The sequence below is a fragment of the Seriola dumerili genome, unplaced genomic scaffold (genome assembly GCF_002260705.1).
Source record: "Seriola dumerili isolate Sdu_G_001 unplaced genomic scaffold, Sdu_1.0 BDQW01001051.1, whole genome shotgun sequence".
In the NCBI taxonomy this organism is placed as follows: Eukaryota; Metazoa; Chordata; class Actinopteri; order Carangiformes; family Carangidae; genus Seriola; species Seriola dumerili.
Window position 1 is genome coordinate 618,651 of NW_019175306.1, and position 21,352 is coordinate 640,002.

The 21,352-nt window shown below is 41.0% G+C and overlaps 1 protein-coding gene across 1 annotated transcript in view; it reads left to right on the forward strand.

The window, feature by feature from the left end:
* The window catches only part of LOC111237654 (PDZ domain-containing protein 4-like), a 42,817-nt gene extending 25,391 nt beyond the window's left edge, over nucleotides 1-17,426 (forward strand). Inside the window, exons 6-19 of the mRNA XM_022766827.1 lie at nucleotides 1,298-1,396; nucleotides 1,685-1,747; nucleotides 3,783-3,913; nucleotides 5,625-5,760; nucleotides 9,440-9,655; nucleotides 9,776-9,930; nucleotides 10,118-10,276; nucleotides 11,964-12,384; nucleotides 13,554-13,927; nucleotides 14,037-14,107; nucleotides 14,800-15,146; nucleotides 15,675-15,815; nucleotides 15,921-16,033; nucleotides 17,216-17,426. Of these exons, the coding sequence (XP_022622548.1) occupies nucleotides 1,298-1,396; nucleotides 1,685-1,747; nucleotides 3,783-3,913; nucleotides 5,625-5,760; nucleotides 9,440-9,655; nucleotides 9,776-9,930; nucleotides 10,118-10,276; nucleotides 11,964-12,384; nucleotides 13,554-13,927; nucleotides 14,037-14,107; nucleotides 14,800-15,146; nucleotides 15,675-15,815; nucleotides 15,921-16,033; nucleotides 17,216-17,426 (2,637 nt within the window). The remainder of the gene's footprint in view (nucleotides 1-1,297; nucleotides 1,397-1,684; nucleotides 1,748-3,782; nucleotides 3,914-5,624; nucleotides 5,761-9,439; nucleotides 9,656-9,775; nucleotides 9,931-10,117; nucleotides 10,277-11,963; nucleotides 12,385-13,553; nucleotides 13,928-14,036; nucleotides 14,108-14,799; nucleotides 15,147-15,674; nucleotides 15,816-15,920; nucleotides 16,034-17,215) is intronic.
* Nucleotides 17,427-21,352: the final 3,926 nt, after the last annotated feature.

Sequence of the window (21,352 nt, forward strand, 5' to 3'; positions counted from 1 at the left end):
GAAGGAAACAGTGAGCAAGGAATCCATGAAATGAGACCCGGAGGACGGAAAGGGACCGGTGGAGAGACAGCGGTGGAGAAAAGGTTGATAAAGACACAGTATCTCTGTTTGTGCTGCAAAATGATCCACAGTCCACAGAAATGTTACTGAAACAAATTGATCTCTACAAGCTGTCGTGTTTGTCGAGAACATCAGGATGAGTGATAGACTGGGTTTAAGTTCAGTTTATAAATGTCTAATGGATGGCTGTTTTTAAGCTGAATGGCCCTTTTTCTTTTTTCGCTCTGTTAGTTCGCTGCTGTTTCCTGAGAAAAAACGACAGTTTGGTCATTAAAGAAGTCAGCAAAGTGGAAACGCTTGTGCCCTCTCTGACTTCCTGTTCCTCCTCTACATGGTCATTCTTCTGTCGTCTCTTTCTCTCCCTCTTTCATTTTCCTCACACTCCACCATCATTATATCCCCATAAATTACTTCCTTTTTCTGTCTTGAGTTACATCCTTCATCTCCTCCCCAAATCACTTCCTCTTTGCTCTGTGAGTTGTTGATAGTATCTTTGATGGTCTTAGGTGGTCTCGGTTAGTCTCAGCTTGTTTTCAATGGTCAAAACTGATGGTATACATTGGTCTTTGATGGGGTGGTCTATGGTTTCTGATCTAATAAGATTATAACTTTTGATGGTCAGAGCTAGACTTTGGTCTGAGCTCATCTTTGGGAGATGCCAAAGAAAGTACTAGGTACCAGGTACTAGCCACAACTTGGAGCCAATAAAGGCGAGTGGAGTCGAGTTGAGCCGGCTCCATCCAATGGAAAAGGCTGTAAGATGATCTTTGATGGTGTCAGCTGGTCTCTGATAGCATAATATGGTTTTTTATGATTTTATGATGGATTTCGTGATAAAAACTAGTCTCAGCTCGTCTTTGAGAGGGATGTATCTTGGTGGTAAAGGTTTTTAAAAGGCTACAGCAACTTGATCTACCTTTAACCACATGTCAGCATTAAACAGCACCTGCCTCTGTTCAGATTAAAGGCCCAGCCACAGCAACGTTTAAAAGTTTGCTGCAAAATAATTCACTCCAGTGGAATCACTCTTGTCAGTGGATTTGCTCGGGGGCAGAATGTACATCCATGTAAATCTTCTGTGTCAGCCTCAACTTTCATGAAGTCTGACAATGGCAACATCCCTGACGACCAAGAGCAAAACTGGTTTGACAGGGCTGACCTTTGAGAGAACAGAGAGCCAGAGAATAAACCAACCCATAAACCAATCAATGATTCTTTCCTTCCCCTCTTCTTCCAGGAGGTAGAGCTGTACAAGTCCAGCCAGCAGGAGAAGTTGGGTCTGACGGTCTGTTACAGGACGGACGAGGAGGAGGATCTGGGGATCTATGTTGGAGAGGTGACGAAAGGAAGCATTGCTCTACTCTTCATCCCTATTACTCCTTCATTCAGATATTTTCTTATCTATTCACTTATTTATTGCATCCATCCTTTCATCACTTTATTACTTCGTCCTTTAAATCATTCATCCAACCAATTACTCACTATTTCTTTCCATTAATTCAGCCAATTAATACTGAGCTACTATGCACTTATTATGCATTCATCTGTTTCTTAATTCATGAAGTCATTTATTTATCCTTACATCCCTCCTTTAATTCCTCTCTCTCTCTCCATCTGACTTCAGGTCAATCCAAACAGCATCGCAGCCAAGAATGGACGCATCAGGGAGGGAGACCGAATATTGCAGGTACACAAACACGGGTTTAGACTCACAGACAATTTAAACAGTAAAAGCCCTGCATTCGAAATCTTACTTAATTGAAAGTACAGGCGTATTATCAGAAAAAAAGTTGCAGGTAAATTCCCTGTAACTGACATATTACATATGTAAGACATTAATGATACTGATATATCAGTGCTGTAGAAGCATTTTACTGTTGTAGCTGCTCGAAGTGGAGCTAGTTTTAGCCAGATACAGTTAACTACAAACTCGACTTCAACTCAAACCATTAAAAAAAAAAAAAAAAAGTCCACTTTGAGCAAACTATCTAAAAAAGACAATAGGATGTGATTGTTTTGTTTTTTTCCCCAATCAAATTTCTGTTTCAAAAGGTCAAACTAAAACTTTTACACTTTATCACAGTTGTTTTTTATAGTGTGTTCATTAAAGTGGAGAAATGTTGAGTAAGATTTATAGATATTACAAGATCTACAACATGACAAAAACAAACTAAACCAAACGGATATGTTGACCCAAGTCCAATTTGAAGCACCAGAGAAATATTGTGAAAAATAACAAATAACTCTTTTGATTATACCCACCCTCTCCTTGATTATCCCCAGGACAAACATAGTTTTTCTATGTGACCACAGTGAATTTAATCAAATGATGAAAAAATCTCTGTATTCATTAATATTGAATGTTGACCTTCAGGTTGCTGAACATACAAACTTGTCCTCTGACAGATTGACTGGTGCCATGGGGGTTAAAAATAGATTCAAATCAAACTATGTAAATTTATACCTGAAACCCCTGGGGCAGTCATGACCAATCAGAGAGAGCTGTCAGCAGCCCAGTTACTGCTGTCCTAAAAATAGACTGAGAGAGATGGAGGGAGGAGGGTGAGGGGGGCAACTTTGTCACCCAGTGTTACCACCACACTGTTCAGCTGTTTGTGAGACTGTAGAGACCGTTGATAAAAGTCAGTCACTGTCATATTTTCATTTAAGTAAAGATGTTTCCAGTCTGACTGTTGTAACACAGCAGTGACTCAGCTCCACTTGAGGAAAGCATTTCTAGGTTCTACGGTTCTACGGTTCTATGTTCTAAACATTGCTCCAAACTTTGGGATTTTTTATATGAGCATATGATCCGGGGAGTTCAGTTTGAGTGACAGATCCATTAGTTTGAAAGTTTATGAGGCACCAAAACACTGCACACAAGTTTATCACACTAAGAGACAACGTGTGTTTCCCGTAGCAACAAACACAAAGTAAAACTGAGTGAGAATCAACTGGCAACCTCCAGGGCTGATAAATGAAGCAAACGAGCAAGTGGCGAAATCTGCAGTTCCTCTAATGACCACTTGAGACTGGCTCCAACAGTGAGTCATTGGGAGTTTAACCTTTTCGACATTTTGTTAAATCAGTGTTGTTGTTTCTGCCCTGCAGCTAGACTCCCACATGTGTCGACTTGACATTGAAAAACGAGCTTGAATAAATTTATCTCCCTGACATTTCTTCTCTTGTCATCCTCTATCTGTGTGACTGACAGGGAAAAAGGTAAAGTTGGAATGTGATAAGAATAGACCAGTTGCACCTGGCATTGCTATGGTTACCTGGCAGTGGACCAGTGATGTCAGCAGCGGTTCCCATGACAGCCACCACCACAGAGATGAAAGGCCTTTTGGTCCAATGTGGTGTCTCCCTGCAAGTTTGGGGAACATACCCGTCAATACAGCAGCAACATAACATACACATACCATACCATACCATACCATACCATACCATACCATACCTGTGAAGTGGTTCATATATGTTTTATAGTTTCAGTTCATATTTTTTATTCTGCCGATAGAAAATCTTGTGCTGCTTCAAGATCATTCTCTATTTTTGTATTTAAACAGAAAATACAAATGAATGGAGCCCAGAGGCTGTCTTGGAGGAAGGAAAATTTAAATAGTGTCCTTGCTAAATGTGATTCCATTTGTATTTTGTTAATGTATGATATGACTTTTGCTAAGGAATACAAAGAAACTAATCTCGTTATTTTCCTCATCTAGATTAATGGAGTGGATATTCAGAACAGAGAGGAAGCAGTGGCCATTTTGACCAGAGAGGACAGCATCAACTTCTCCCTGCTGCTCGCCAGGCCGGACATAGAGGTGACACGACATGACACGACTGAACCACTGTCCTAATTCAATGCTCGGGGGTTTAGAAAGTGCAGGAACCATATCAACCAAAGTTACAGGTTAACTTCCACTGGTGAAACCAACATCTATTTCATACAGGAGCAGCATGGACTGTACAAATCTAATGCAAGCTTTAAATTGGGTCCAGAGGCCGTCATCGTTTACACTACAAATTTTGGTCAGTCTTCTGTAACCAGTTTAATTTACCACTGCCAGTGGAAAAGTTTTAGTCTTGGTATTAATGGATTCCACTTGGTTGTCAACTTATTAGACAGAGCGCAAGATGAACTGATCAGACTTTGGTGGTCAAAGGTCAAGTTGAGACTTTGTTCAGCAGTTATGACAAAATTTCACACAAATGGTTCATATTTTATATGACTGGATAAACAGGGATGCAACCTGAAACTAGTCTGAGTGGCGAAGGCATACAACCACGACGCAGTAATTCTAGTTTAGTAGTTTAGTATTTTGACAACTACTTGATGGACTGCCATGAACAGAACATAGTGCCCGGATAATGAATTGTAATCACTCACCCTCTTACTTTTCATTGAGAGCCCTGTTCAGGTCAAAGTTTCATTTTCTCTGTGCTCGTGTTGAAACTTGGTTGTGATTGGCCAGTGAGCCAAGTCCCAGAACAGGCATGCTGACCCTGAACGACAGAAACAGAAAGGGTGGTTAAAAACTGTATGGATTTTTTAACGGTCCATCAGCCAACTGATGCAGCGGCCCATTGGGATTTGTCCTGGTCAGTCCAACACTGCTTTTATATGAGAAAGGTTTTCTTAATTTTCAGGTCCAGAAAGAGTCGTCACATTCATCCAGCCAAACAGTTTCTCTACCGTTTCATCACTCAGCTCACTGCAACCCAGTTTACTAACCTACTTTCTCCCTGTATAACTTTGGCTGCTGCAGGTGGCCGACAGGAGAGGAAAGATTCATAAAAGCCACAGTTTATTTTGCTGTGTGGTCGGAGTCCTAGTTTCTTCCAGCAGGGACATTATGTGTTCACCTCCTCCCTCCTCCTCTGCCCATTTGTGACCAACATATAGAAAACTAATGGCTGAATTGGAGTAAATTTTGATTTGCTGCTGCAAGTATTGAGATTTTTGACACCCTGTGATCTTTCCAGCAGCACATCTATCATCGGCCCAAAGTTTAATCTGCTCCTCTACCCTCCACTGAATATAATGTTATAATGAGAATGTGGCTGGAGGTTCTGTATGCAGTCCAGAACATTGGTTCACTTGTTTGATATATCTTGGGTACAAACACAAGAAAGAGTTCCCCTCAAATAAAGGCTGAATAAAGTAATGACAAAAGGATATATTTTTTTACAGCTGAAGTTAATAAAGATACGCTCACTATTTACAGAGAATCACAGTAGGTTATATATGGTAACTTTTGCACAAACTACACATAAAATAAAAGGTATAGTATATGATAAACACTGCGCAGCACGATACTGAATTATGATTGGTAGGTTGGTCAATAGGTACGTAGGTAGGTACAAAGACTGTGTCCTGGCTTTTGCTGCACAAATGCAACATAGAGAAATAACAATACAAACTGAGCAAAAATAAGGCAATTGTTATAATTTAAGATACCTGACCCGAATGCAGACACAAAAACTGGGCTGGTAGAGTTCGATGATGAAGTAAACAAAAAATGAAACAAATCCAATGAATTAAAGTGGCCGTTGATCCACAGTCCAAAAACGAAATCCAAGACTAAGGAACTAACATGGGAGCTCGAAGAAACACTGGGGAACATGGTGGGGACAAAAACAGATGAACGGACAAACACAACAGGGAGTACAGAGACTAAATACACATCTGGGGACCAGGTAACAAGACAGACAATCACAATGGAGGGAAAACAAGAAAAAGACAGGAAGTAAAACACCAGGGGGCACACAAGATAAGTGATTTCAAAATAAAACAGGAAATAATCCAAAAGTCCAAACCAAGTCCAAAAGTCCAAAAACTGTTATACCAAGGGCAGATCATGGCAGTAATAATAAATAATTAATAATGAAATAAAACAAAAATATGTGATGTGATACATAAGGTGGACAAATAAGTCCAGGTGAGTCATCCTGTCCTCTCTCCCAAACCACTGTGTATTCATCACACTAATCTGTAGCTGTAGCACATACAGTATATATTTGGCTAACATCTATCAAATTAACATAAATCATCATAATTGAAATAATAATACTCATCTTATAAGAAATTCACAGTTTTTTCCATTGAGTTCTAATCACTGTGCTGGATCTTTAACAGTCTGAAACCACACTGCACTCAATCTTCTGCTCTCACTCATGTTCACAATCAGCCTTTTTTCCTCATATCATAAAGTTCATATACAGGACCCCACTGTACATAATACTAATGGCTGTGTGTTTTATCACACACACACACACACACACACACACACACACACACACACACACACGCCATGATAAATGTTTATAGTATGACAGCAGCTCCCAGAGTGTGTCCCCACATGTGCTGACAGAGAAGGAACTGCACCATAGCATATTCATACATGTCAGTTAAAACACACTCCTCCATACATATTCAGTGAAAAATGTGCACAGCGTGTGTGTGTGTGTGTGTGTGTGTGTGTGTGTGTGTGTGTGTGTGTGTACACTCAGATGCCAACCACATGAATGAGCTGTCACTCAGTCATTCAGTCAATGCTTAGACAATTCTGACACTTCAGCTTGTCAGATCTACTTGTACTGAGAGAACAGGAGATGATGGATGTTTTATCGAGTAAGCAAATACCAAATGAGGGATGTGATGGGAGAGCAGCTGTGACGACAGAGGAGGAAAGAGATCACCAACACCCACATATATAGTGACTGCTATCATCCACACCCAGGAGGATCAAATCTGTCATCAAAAATAAAGTCTGAGATACAAAATATTACAAAAATAAAATAAAACCTCACTAATGAAGGGTGCACTGACTTCTTTTGCAATTGGTTCTTCAATATGGAAATGTGTTGTCTGCTTTTGCCCTTTTAGTAACAGGGTGAACTATGGTCACATATAGGTCAACATCTGTCAACTACTGTCCAGATATGCATGAACAGAGGTGCAGCTTGTAAACAGGTGAGACAGGTAACTACTTGGGGCCCCCCAAGGGCTAACAAACTTTACTCCACAGCAGTGTCACAAAATGAGGCTCCCTCCCTTAAACAACCAATGGACAGTTTGCAGTGACATATCAGTAGGACACATCTAAATGATAATAAAACTAGAATTACTTCCTTGTAGTTGTATTCCTCTGCCACTCAGACTAGTTTCAGATTACATCCCTGTTTATCCAGAGTCATATAAAATATTAACCATTTGTGTGAAATTTTGTCACATTTGCTTTGTGAATCTTAAGTAATGGCTAAAAAGTGTCACACTGAACTTGACCTTTGACCACCAAAATCTAATCAGTTCGTCCTCGAGTCCAAGTGGGCATTTGTGCAAAATTTGCAGGGTTCTGGAGCTATTGCGTTCACCATGATTGGAGGGGGCGTTTTTTTACCAAGGGCCCAAACAGACTCTAGAATCTGAAATACACTGATCTCATTCTTGCTCCTGGGAGGATGAACCCTTTTCAATTTAAAGTCTTAGACCAATGTTGCTGAGATGAGGGAGAAAATATTTTAAATTGTATGACAAAAATATGATAATATCCTGTTAAATAAAACTGCATCAAGGCAGTAAAATATCATTAATATCATGGTGTGATATTTACAGTGGCAGACAGATTGTATTTTGTATCAACCTGCTGAAGAGAGACAGAGGGGGAGAAGTGAAGGTATCAGATGGATGGAACAATGAGGGGATGAAGGGATGATGGGTGAAGAGAGGAAAATGGAGGACTAGTTATTTATATTGTGTGCTCTATTTTCTCTGTCAAGGTCAAACACACAAACAAGATATCAATAGTTAAAAACAGGTCACAATTGGATAATTTCAGTTTTAAAAAGTGGCTCAGTAAATTCCTAAAGCAGCTGCTCATTTATCAAACAAACAGGAGGAAATAGTGCATTTGTTGGGGACTATTTTCAGTGGCGGATTAATCCGCTTTTGGTGCTCAAGAGCGTATTCGAGACAGCAGGATAGTGTGTGTGGGACTGAGCCAAAATAAACTACAGTCTGTGTGTTCATCGTGATGAAGGAACATATCAGTGCTACAATGTGACTCACTGATGTGTATTAATAGTTCAACTCTGTGTCAGCAATGAGAAAAATATAAGATATCACAAGGCTTTTTGTTTGACTCTAAAATCAAGTCTTTTCGAAGCTTTGAGGCCGACAACACATCCTCGTCTCAAGAACACAAGGAGTACAAGAGCACAAACAAACACACATGTACTGTCCACAGGAACAATACAATGTTGATAGCATTATGTCCAAATCAGTGTCCTGTAGGAAACACAGACGTTTGAGGTTGTAAACAAGAAACCGCTCTGCAGTGTCAATAAAACATATTAAAGTTGAGTGAATTCAGCACAGGAGACAACAACAACAAAGCTGGTGGAGCTGTTCACAGTAGATAATCCTATTAAAACACAGAACAGCTGTTCTACATCACTGCACTGACAACAGTGGAGAAATTTAACTTTTAAATCTCTACACTCACTGATGTGTGAGTGTGAGAAGCTCCTCGTTTGTGTCTGCTCCACCTTAATATAGACCCTGAAAAAGGTTCTGTAAACCATCGTCACCAGCATCTCAGACCTAAACAATGATTCGTCACAAGCCCTCCTCCCCTCCATTCACGTTCTCAGTCAGCAAGTGTTATGAAGCCCAGTGAAAGTGTCCACTAAACATACATCAAGAAGTACAACTGAATAAAGTTACCCTGTGTACATGAAAGCGAACAAAAAGCAACAACTATTAGCCTACACTAGCATTGCCGTGATATGCTAACTGACAGTTAGCCAGATAGCGATAGCAACATTTGCAGAGCCCATTTATAATATGGGAAACACCAAGTTGGCTAATGTTATCATGCTACTGTAGACGTCACTTATGAAGACAGACATGTAACATCAAGTTACAGGCATATGGGGTAAAAGAAAAACCAGTTCTGAGTCAGGCTGGAGACTTTAGCAGCTTGTAAGGTTCTCCTCTCTGTTAAGCCCGACCAGTATTGACTTTATGGTCGGACTGGGAAAGAAATTCAGTCTTGGACTGATCCACTGGGACCAGCTGCATGAATGACACTGATGGTGCAGATAAAATCTTGTAAAACTGGATAATGGATGTAATGGTTGTTTTGACAGTCCATCAGTAAACCGGGATTTGAGCTAGTAGTCCCCATGGCCAGTCCACCTGTGCTGTGGTCTGATGTCTTTCTTTGGCTTCATTCTCTGCTCATGACCCCATTACTCCACTATATCTTTACATAGAAAATAGTTGTTTTGCTGCTGTATTATTGTTTAAAATCTTGTTTACAGAACCTTTAACTTTATTTCCACATTCATATAAATCTTCTCCGCTTCTTTCCAGAATGACAACCCTGCTGATCCAGAGGAGGACATGGAGATGACTCTGGAAGGAGGAGGTTTCCACCCAAACCCTCAAGCCTCCTCTTGCTCCCTCAACTCATCTCACCTTTCTGGCTACTACCGCCTCCGCCGGGGAGGAGGAGGAGGCTTGGCCTGCCCTGGAGGAGGAGGAGGAGGAGGAGGAGGAGAAGGAGAAGGTGCAGGGGGTGGTGTGGAAGTGGAGGAGGAGGAGGATGAAGAGGGAGAGGATGGAGAGAAAGGACAGAAGGAGGACAGAGACCCACCTGTCCCCCTCCCTCCTTTGCTGAGCCTGGCTCCGCTGCTGTCCAATAGCCAGGAGCTGGACAGCGGAGTGGGCCGGACCGATGACAGCACCCGCTACGAGGAGCTCTCAGAACAAGACCTTCTGGGGGACCAGACCAGTGCCTGTAACACCAACACCACCAACACGCCGGGAAGCACCAGGAAGTTCAGACCAGGACCCAGCCCCAGGTAGGACCGCAGATCAGACATCAAATCCAAGAATGTCAGTGTTTGTGGAGAAACATACATTTTTAAAATTGACTGTAGCCATGCGAAAAGTAGCAGATACAAAGAGTGGGAAGGGCTCCCAGATTAATATCTAATACTCTGAGTTTTAGTGCACCACAGAAAACCCCGCCTTGTCTCCTGTACCCAGGCCTAGTCCCAGACCCAGTCCTGGCCTTGGCCCAAGCACCAGGCCAATCCCCAGCCCTGGGAATGGACGAGGAGACACTACCCCTCCTTTCCTCCACCTGCGAGACCTCCAGCTCAGCTCAGACTCTCTCCCCGGCCTCGACTGGACAGCTGGAGGAGGAACAGGAGGACCAGCGTACAGCCCCCACCACCATCACCACCACATGGTAGGTCTTGATAAAGGATACATTTGGTGACCTGGAGGCCTGTTACTGTCAACAAATCCCACAAAAAAGGTCAACAAATGTGAGATGATTTTAAAGATTTACATCTTCAGTGGGAAACAATGAGCTCAGAGCTGAGACCCAAAGACAGAGGAGGGCATTCAGGATGTGTTGAGAGACAAACATTGTCATTTGGGTCTTTTCATGGGATTTGTTGACAGTAACAAAAACATAGAATAGAGTTTGACTTATTCTTTTTACAGCTGATATGACCTTAAAAGGTCCCATATTTTATTATTTTTGGTGTTTTATTTGAAGTGTTGATCCATAAGAAGGTATATTTGTGGTTTTAAGAGCCAAAAACCATCTCAATTTAGTTTAACATCTCTCTCAGGCTTCTCTGGAGCTCTAGTAACAACAGGTCAGTGATCTAATAAAATATAGCAGATTTTAAGTAAATACTCAGTTACACGAAATCCTGCAAGGTTGGATGGCTGGTCCAGGTGGGCAGGGCTTGGGGCATGGCTTATGCTTTGTTGTGACATCACAAAGTTACTGAAGTCCTTACAGCTCATTTTAAGGCTCAGTTTCTGAGTAGAGGCTGTGTGCATTTCTTTGTGTATTGAGGTGGATCACCAACAAGGCAAAGTGGGCAACTGCCCAGTGGCCTCAGACCCTCAAGGTCCCCAAAAGCTCCAAATTTGTTAGAAATCTGCACCACTGAACTACAAACCTCTACCCTTCAGCTTCTGGCCCTGATCTTGAAGAGGGACTCTGTGTCTATTTTTTATACATACATATATATATATATATATATATATATATATATACATATATATATAATTTGTTGTAAAGTTTCAATGAAATTGGTCATTTTTTTCTGTGTAATGTAATTAATATATCGATAACCTCAGGCGAGGTCGTATTATTCCATCAAAGGAATTCCAGGAAAACTGGAAGGCTACTTTCATTATCAATAGGTCGGACAATTATTTTCTTTAAGGGCTACACGATATGCAAACACAATGATGTGATTTTTGTTGAGTCTTTACAAACATGTTCCTTTACGTCTGGAGAATGTGATTTGTAGGCCAGGGAGTCTCTGTAACACTATGACGCTTATGGTGTTAACAATGCACAACAATGTGACACATTTTACCTTTATCAAAAAAATTGCAGCTCCTGTGGTTTTTAATTAATTATTTAATTGTGCAGCCCTATTTTTAATACTCATTTGATCATTCGAAGATCGGTCAGAAACCCCAAAATTTTGAGTTTGCTATCAATTAAAACTGGGAAACCAGCAAATATTTACATTTGAGAAACAGGTAACAGTAAAATTTTGGCATTTCTGCTTAAAACATGACAAACAAATAATCAATTATCAAAATTATTGCCATTTTTTTCTGTTGATCAACCCATCATTTCAGCTTTAGAGCACTGGTTGGTTTGAAACTGTAATAAATAGTCATGGTCAATAGGGGCAAAACAACAAATTATTGCCCTGAGAGGAAAATCCAGCCATGATACAAAAATAAAATCTAGATTAAAATTATTATGATTACTGGAAGCTATGAAACACTTCTGTGGTCTGTTGTTGGTTTCTGGCTGCTAACTGACCTTTGACCCGCAGCACTACCACCACCATCACCACCAGCCGATGACGATGATGATGATGATGCCGGGCCTGACTGAGGAGGAGTGCCAGCGGTACCAGGAGCTGCTGGAGATAAAATGCCAGTACGAGAGACGCAACGAAAAACAGCAAAGAGAGGTGGCGAAAAACAACGCTGAGGCAGAAATGAAAGAGCAAGAGGAAAGAGAAGAGGCAGAAAAGGAAGGACAAGAGGAAGCCTCTTCTTCTTTGGCGGTGGATGTGAACTGCAATGAGACTTTCAGTGAGCACGAATTGGCGCTCATTGACGAGGAGTTACGCCACCTGGAGTTTAAGTGTCGTAACATCCTCCGTGCCCAGAAGATGCAGCAGCTCAGAGAGAGGTGCCTCAAAGCCTGGATGATGGAGGAGGAGACAGTGGCTGCCGGAACAGGGCGACCGGGGCCTTTGGAAGCAGGTAACCATGACAACCACTGAGGAATGTGTGACAGAAAGAAAGCCTGATATTTTGTGTATATTAGTATCTATGGAGATCTGAATTACAACCTGACAGGAGCATTTTAAGAAGATGTTTTCAATTGAGAAATTCCACCTAACACTATTCATGACTGAGAGGAATAGTTCAAGTTGTGCTTCTGTGTCAACCAGCGGAAACTCAAGCCTTGACTTAAGATCCTTAAGCTTTTACACTTTGTTTCTTAATCATTTTTTTGTGAGCTGTAGAAGTGCTGGTAGGTGGGTTTTGTAACCCATGAACAAATGTCACCCACCACCCCAGCCACCTTATGAACTTTGTCTGGTACAACAACCAGGTCACTCTTGTTAAAAGACATTTTTATCTCAGTGAAGCCCTTTTCTGGTTGAATAAAATTATATAAAAAGAACATAACACTTCCTGGAGCGGAGAAAAAAAGTTGGAAATGGACATAATCCATCTTGCAGCCATGACAAAATACATTTAGTAGAGAAGCTTTAAAAATATCAGTGTCAGTCACTTTATCTACACAAACAGTATTGTTGTCTTGAGCCTTTACCTGGATATGATAGTTTATTAAAGTGAATGGATGATGTTACACAAGCTTCTCGTCTATATTTTCTGCTATTTCTTCATGAAAATGCTAAATGTGATGAAATATGATGATGAAATATTTTTTTCTGCTCTGACTTTGGATGGTTGTAAAGTTGACGTTCATATTGCAATTGTGACCACACTCTGATGTCATGCTGCACCAGTGTCATTTTACATCACTTTTAGGATGTGAAAATTTCAACCACTAGATGGCTATTTCAAAGTCCTTCATCACGTTTTAATGTGGCTTCATTGGAAAGTCAATGAAGAATGGATATACTTATATTTATTAACATAAGAATCAAGATTAAATGTAATGCTTTACTGTATCAATGTAACATTAAGTTTAATGTTACCCTCGCTAAAATTCAGCTGTCAAAATTTTCTTTCATCCGATAAAATAAAGCCAGGAGTGAAATGTGGATCCTAGGCAGTGTGCAGGTGGTAAACTTTTTTAATCTTAAAAATAAAAAAGCTAGTTAAAAACAATACAAAATCCTTTCTTGTAGGTATGGATAATGAGAATGATGACAACGACGACCCTCACCATCACGAGCTGTCGGCCATCAATGAGCTCCCGGAGCGGGAGCGCTCAGACGACAAAGACAGCACCAGCGCCTACAACACTGGCGGGGAGAGCTGTCGGAGCACGCCATTGGTCAGCACTGAGCAGATCCCGCCTCTCCATGAAGAGGAAGATGAAGGAGGCAGGCAACTGATGTCTCCGCCTCCTCTCCTCCCCCTCGGTTACCTCCCCCCTTTGAACTCCCCTCTTACCCCGCGGCGTCACAGACGGGACAGAGAGAGACGCCACTCGAACCTCAGCTGCTCTTTCTCCCCTAGCACTTACAGGAAGAATGAAACGGCCAATGGCAACGTGGCAAACGGCTCGAGCTCCACCCCCTCTACACCCTCCAAGTTCAGGTCTTTTTACTTCTGTTAACACATAGTTAAAACTTTGTAAAACTGAAGGTATGTTTTTTTGTTACACTTAAATAACTGGATATCTTACTGTGTTTGTTGCCATCATCAGGTCTCTGACCAGAGAGGCGGGGTCGTCTTCAAGAAGGGGTGTGGCCGATGGAGGGCGGGGCTCAAGAGCAGGTACGAGTACTCAGTTATCTGCAAAACTACCTTCATACCTTCAGAAATGTGAGATACAGTACTTTTTGTCATCAAGCTTTTCAAATATACCACCAGAGTCCGTTGGAGCCCTAGGCTAAAAATTGCCTAGTGGCCCCTCCAATCAGTGTTCATCATCATTGTGTAATAAATTATCTGACACCGACGGAAAATGGGCGAAACCTAAACATTATTATCAGATTCAAAATGTTGAAAAAAAAAAAAGAAAAGAAAGAAAAACGTTGTAATATTCACATTTTGCCGTCACAACCTGGAGCCTCAAGCAGTTGCCTGACTTGCCTGTTCACAATCTGCGCCTCTGACTACCACTGGGTTCTCCAGTGTCAGTATAGCACCAGAGACAGAGTTGCCTTGGTGGCTACTACATGTCCTGCCTTTTGTAGCAACAATGCTAGCACTCAGCAGACAGTAGCCCAGTGACAGTTGGTGCCAGTAACGCACCAATAAACACAGCAATGTGCCAACAAAAGAGGTGTCGAAGAAGACTAGACTTTCAAAATGTTTGAAATATTTTATGAGGAAGAAAATGCAATAACCCCGAGGATACACAAAGTGTTTGTTAGCAACAGAACTCCAGTATAGTTCCTTTAACTGTGATTTTCCTGTACTATTTCCTATTTTTTGACTGTATACTTTATTCATTACCATTGCAGGGGGAGCCACCAACAGGCCCGGAGGCGGAAGTGCAGAGTCCAGTCCCTATTTCACCAGACGACACCACAGCCACAACAAACCATTAGAGCGCTACCAGAGCTGTATGACCCTGCCCTCTGAGGGCCTGGTGGACCCTCTGGACCGAGTGAGAGACAGAGCGAGGGCCGAGGGCGAAGAGAGAGGGATGGGCACAGGCAGCAGCGGCCCAGCCAGCCCCAGGAGTGTGAACAGCGCCCCCTGCGGTCTGGAGGACCATCACGTGGGTGCTTCACGGTTAGGACTGGCATTACCGCTTGGGTTGACACACTCGTCACCGTCTGCCTCACCACAGCGCATGGAGTGGAAGGTAAATACTGTGATTGTACTCTTAATGGAAAGTCAACATGAAAGGTAATCTGCAGTCTTCCTGTTTGTGATATTGTGATACAAACACATAGATGTTTTATCACTGAAAATGTTTGAAACCCACTAAACAAAATAGTCATATAATCTGTCAGTGTGTTACTCATGGATGGAATTATAGTGAAAATAAATGATTCCCCTTTTTGCTGGGGACCCCCATGAACCCTCTCTAGAACCCCTGGGGGTCCCCGGACCCCACTTTGAGAACCACTGGTTTAAAGGAGCCCCTTCAACTGTGTCTAAGGAACTCAGATTCATGGAGTTATAGAACCAAAGCCATTTCCTAAACACAGCTTCAAGCCTTGAGGGCAGAAAGAAATCCAGAAATCTGACGGCAAGAGTCACCTCAACGACAAAGACTTCATGAAGCTAAATTAAGCCCTGTGGGCTTAAAGGAAACACAATGACCTGCCTCTGCCTGCTTTTAGTATGACAAGACGAGAGGCTATGAATTCGTTCTCTTTGTGTCCAGGTAAAGATTCGGAGTGATGGCACCCGCTATGTGGCCAAGCGGCCGGTCAGGGATCGTCTGCTGAAGGCCAGAGCCATGAAGATCAGGGAGGAACGCAGCGGCATGACAACCGACGACGATGCTGCCAGTGAGATGAAACAGGTAGAGTCTGCACAGAAATCAAGACGGCATTAAAAACCAGCAAAGTGTCTCTCATTCAGTGTGACAAACTGCTCATTAAACCACATACAACTGTCCTTCAAACAGGGCCGATACTGGAGCAAAGAGGAGAGGAAGCAGCAGCTGCTGAGAGCCAGAGAGTACAGACGAAGAAGAGAATTCATGATGCAGAGCCGCCTGGACTACCTCAGAGGAGACAGGTACAGAAAGTCCAGGTTTATCCAAAGATTTCAACAGAAATAAGAAGACTGAGGGTAACGCCTAAATAGTGGCTAATTTCTTCATGCAGTATGGATTTTGTGCAGTGACAACATCAAATATATGTATGTTCATTTAAACATTTTAATGTGAGGTAGTTGATGTTATTTGGACATGTATGAGAATTTTATTTGCTTTTAAGGTTGCTCTTTAAGGTTTGTCTCAGAGTTTACCCATGTCTGTGTTCAACACCACATCACAAGATTAAGATAAGATCAATGTCAACAACAAAATCCTCTTACCTCCTGCTGCTGATGAGATGCCATTCAGTGTGAAAATCCATAAAACATCACACAGACAAACTCCTGTTGTTAGTCCGAACTGATAATCCATCAGTCAAATAGTCATTTCAGCTTCATTTATGGAAATCCCACATTCTGAATCTTCTTTTGTCAGTTTGTGTTTGTCAAACTAAGGTTGTTCCAGTGTCGAACCTGAGATCGAAACACTGAACCATTACAGACAGTTAATCAGCATGATTACCATCAGCTGTGAGCCCAGGGAAAACCTGTGAGTGTAGGGCTTAAAGGGCCAGTCCTCAAAATGAGGAATGACACATAACCTTAAAGATCCCATATTTTACACTTCTCCTGTGCTTTATCTGAAGTGTTGATCCATAAGAAGATATATTTGTGGTTTTAAGAACCAAAAACCTTAAATGAACTTAATGTAGTTTTACACCTCTTCTCTCAGGCTTCTCTCTCAAGCTCTGGTAACAACAGGTCGGTGAGCCAATCAGAAGAGAGGCTCTGAGAGCACTGAGTGCTTTGATACTTTCACAGTATTAATGTAGAACCTAGACCTACTTTAAAATAAAAAAAGACGTAGCAATCTACCTTTATACAATATTAATCATGAACCATAGAATTAAAACACTTGATAATGAATAAGGTTTTGCAGTTAATCATATTACAGAGAGACAATGTCAGAGCTATATCTTAATGCAGGTTTAAGTTGTGCTCACAATATATTATCTTGTTAGCACAAGACAAGGACTTTTTGACAGTTGCTACGTAAAATGTGTAAAACCACTACAGATTTTCTCTGTTAAAATACAGATTGTGATCTAGCTCAGTCTTACCTTTCGGTTTTATTTCCAGGGACCCTTCATCGTCAGCAGGGAGCGCTGAAGACCACTGTTCCTCCCAGCTTCCCCCCAGACAGGACTCCCCCAGCAACAACATCTTGTTACTGAGCCAGAAGAAGATCATGAAGAAGAGGAACCGGCGAATCCTTGACAACTGGATCACCATCCAGGAGCTCCTGGCTCATGGATCAAGATCTCCAGATGGAAAGAAAATATACAATCCTCTTCTTTCTGTGACCACGGTGTGATCTGAGCACAGACAGGAGGAAAAGAGGAGGGAAGAGGGAAGAAACTGACAATAGGATAGAAAGACTTTAGGGAATAAGGAGAAATGATGAAAAAATTTAAAACTTTAAGATCTGATTAAAACTGTTCCCTGAACTGTCTTTTATAGCAAGTGGAACAACAAAGGGGAGAAAGAGGAAGATATAAAGAAGTAAATCAAATGAGAGGATGGAGTATAAGCAAAAGTGGAATGAGTTCTGAAAAGGCAGCGATGAGTTAATACTGAACAAGTGGCAGCAGCCTCTAAAAGATCTGGATTGACCCTTTATTCTAGACTTTTTTTTTATTCACAGAGAAACTGTGACTTGAAAAGTCGAGGAACTTTTTACAACTTTTCAGGTTAGAAAATAAGAAAGTAAAGCTTAACCCTACAGCTGGACCTGGACTGGATCCTGATCAGGACATGGGTCTCAGAACCAAACATCTTTCATATAAGGACGACACTTGATATGAACCAGGTTGTTCAATCTCTCTCCTCTATGACGTCCCTTTAAACTTAAAGTAAAGACACATTTAAGGAGGGAAACAGTTTGTTCTGGTTCTCAGCCCCATTCATGAAAGTGCTCCATGATTGGTTTGACAGGACTTTGACAGGTTTGATCTCCCAGAGAGTTCAGACCAAAAAACATTGCAAACCCAAGTCAAAGGAAGACACACATTCACTTGGGGTGAAGGAGTTAAATGTTTCAGCTTGAGCAAAAATGTTTATCCCAGGAGGGAGACAAAAGAACTCTGAGCTGAAGACAGACAGGTAGACTCAGACCACACACACGGCTGGTTGCTAACTAGTTTACACCTAACATACAAAGTGCTGATGCCCCTTCAGTGGTAAAGAAACTTTGAACAAAGGCAATGAACTGCCAACCGACTCATGGCTGCCTCCTCTGGTTCAAGTTCAGTTTAACTGCGTCGAGTGCAACCGCTCAGAGGAACTCGTAGATATGATGACAACCTTTGAGAGAAGAACTTTTCAATGTCACTTTGTTATAATATAAAAAGTGTTTCAGAAGATTCAGACTTTTGCTTCATGTCTGAGAATCTCACCAACATTTTTCTCAGAGGACGATAAATGTACATAGATTTATGGTGTTGACACATATTGATAAAATAATCATAAAGTATTATTGATACACACAGCTGAAGACCAAGATTCAGTATTCAACCACTATGTACATTAAAGGAAAAATTCCACCTTTTATATATGACAGTCAGATCTCATTGATCTGTGACATTCACTGTTTAATTTGACTGACCTGCCTTTAAATTTACAGGTGCATCATTGTAAATCTCTTTCCCAGAATGCATTTTGAGACTGAGGGGAAAAGAGACTGGTCAATGATTGTATATGAAGATGAATGACATGACAGCTCTCCAAAAGTGAAGGCGAGACATCTTGAACGCCCCAGGTGGCTGCCTGCTGTAGAGCTTATAAACCCGCCCCCTCCATATTAGCAGATGGGACATTGACTGAACTGAAAACATCAAAGTACACATCAAATACATTTTTCCCAAAAATGATTTCTCACATTTTAGATTGTTCTTATAATGCTGACGTTTTTTGTAATCTTTATTTTTGGGCACATGTACGGCCCCACCCCCGGATCACTACTGTGCTCCAAATGACGTCATCAGCGCAGAGTGGCAGCACTCATATCCAGAATGTTTTGGCTTAATTTTTGTACGGTGGGAGAAAGAGGAGACGTGTCGTCCATCTTTACAAACAGTCACTGGGTCTGGTATGATTATTTCGTTTTTTTACATGGCTAATATTATGTCCATTAAATTGTGCTGCTTATGGGTTTATTTTTTCCTTTGGCAGCAGGATGGTTCACAGCGTGGTTGGGGCTTCAGGCTGTGTCTGTGACCATGATGTGTAAAATGAAATATTCATACTGAGTCTAATGAAATGCATGAATTAAGTATTGAACGTTGTGGATTATTGGACATAATTCTTGAATCTAAAGTGATGTAGTGTACAAAGCCTTGTGCAGACATTTTCAGTAGTGAAAGATGTGAAAGTGCAGAAAATTCTGAGTTAATTAAATTAAATGAAGTGAAATGAGATGTATGAGGTGCTGCCTGCTCTTTTCTGTGAGTCACACATAGTGGATGGAGTTTGCTCAGTGTCATATTCAATATTGTCATATTGCTACATATTGTCATTTTCAATTGAAACATGGCTGTGCCCAAAATCTTTAAGCACATAAGCTGTGCCATATTAACCACAGCTAACAAATACAGACATGCTATGACTTCTGTATTGTATTTTTTGTATTCTTCTTTTATATACTGTGAATCGAGTTTGTGGTCATGCTTTGACATGTTAAAAACTGATGGTGTTCGATTGCTAAATTTCAAAAACTGAATTTGAATTGTGAGAATTGAATGTGTAAGTTGAGGATCAAACACAGTTTTGGAGCAAATTAATTCAGTTTCATAATATTCTACATTTAGTCTCAAGTTTATTGGAAGTCAACTCATAAATTCAAATTATTATTAAATATGACTCAAATTCATTTTTAATGCAATTATTCAAGCTGAGCAATTCAAATTCATATTTTATATATATATATATATATATATATACAATTCAATACAGCAACACCAGTGAAACAGGAGGCCTCGTCAACGGCTCCCAGCACATTACTATACAAATTCTGCCACCTGCTGGTTCTCTCCTGGAATAGGTCAAGCCTGTTGCAATTAATCTCGGCGTTTTGTTGGGTAGTAATTTAAATTGAGCAGCGTACCACAAAGCTGGTCCAATCACGATTTTGCACCAATGTTAGAAAGTGTCAGCAGGTTTTTTTGACCAGTGTAAAAAGGGCTACACACACACACACACATACACTCACAAGGTGAAAACAATTCCAGCCACCCCTGTTGTGGCTGGTAATAAAGACTGATGAAGAGGGGTGGAGAGTAGAGCTGTGTGTGTTGTGTTTAGAGGAGGGACTCCATCATTTAGAGAAGTGAGAAGATCCTTATTTACGAGTGAAGACAGAAGAGAGGCCAGATTAAACTGAGCTTCAACATGAAAGTCTATTACACTTTGATCTGCTGCTGCTTCCTCTGTGAGTACATCCTTTTTGTCACTTTCTTGTCATTACATCATTGAAAAGTTGGGATGAATTGATTCATATGAAATTTAATAATTTTTCCATAAAATACAAACCAATGATTCTTGTTAACACATTTAACAAATACTGTATAAAGCTCCATTCTTACTGAATGTAGACAAGTTCAGTCAGTTGTTTGTTCTGATTAATGGAAAATGAGTGAATCCAGATGATCTTGAAAGTTCTTGAGCTGTAGTGGGTAGAGGCTGAAGTCTTGACTTTTTATTTTCCGCATTTTAAAGTCTAAAAACTACAGTGTCAATGAGAGCTCAATGCACTGCATCTTAAGAAAACACATGCAAATCACAACACAACCAAATACACATACTATTTTCAGCATGTGTGTGGTCAAATTGATGATGTTTTCTGAATTTGGTTGTGTTTTGTCTATTTCCATGTGTTTTCTTAATATACAGTGTGGCAAGCTCTCAGGGCCACTGTGAAAAACAGACGTCAAGGTTCGACTGTATTTTATGTTCCATATTTTGTCTAGCTCACCTTTCTTAAAGGTCCAATATTTTACACGTTGCCTGTGTTTTATTTGAGATGTTGATCCATAAGAAGATACATCTCAGTGTAGTTTTACATCTCCTCTCAGGTTTCTTTCTGGAGCTCCAGTTACAACAGCTTGACTGTTTACTGAGTGATCCAATAAAAAATATAGCAGATTTCAGGTAATTACTCAGAGAAACCAAATCCTGCAAGGTTGGATGCTGGGTCCAGGCGTGTGGGGGCTTGGGGCATAGCAGAGAACAGTGACTGATTTACCA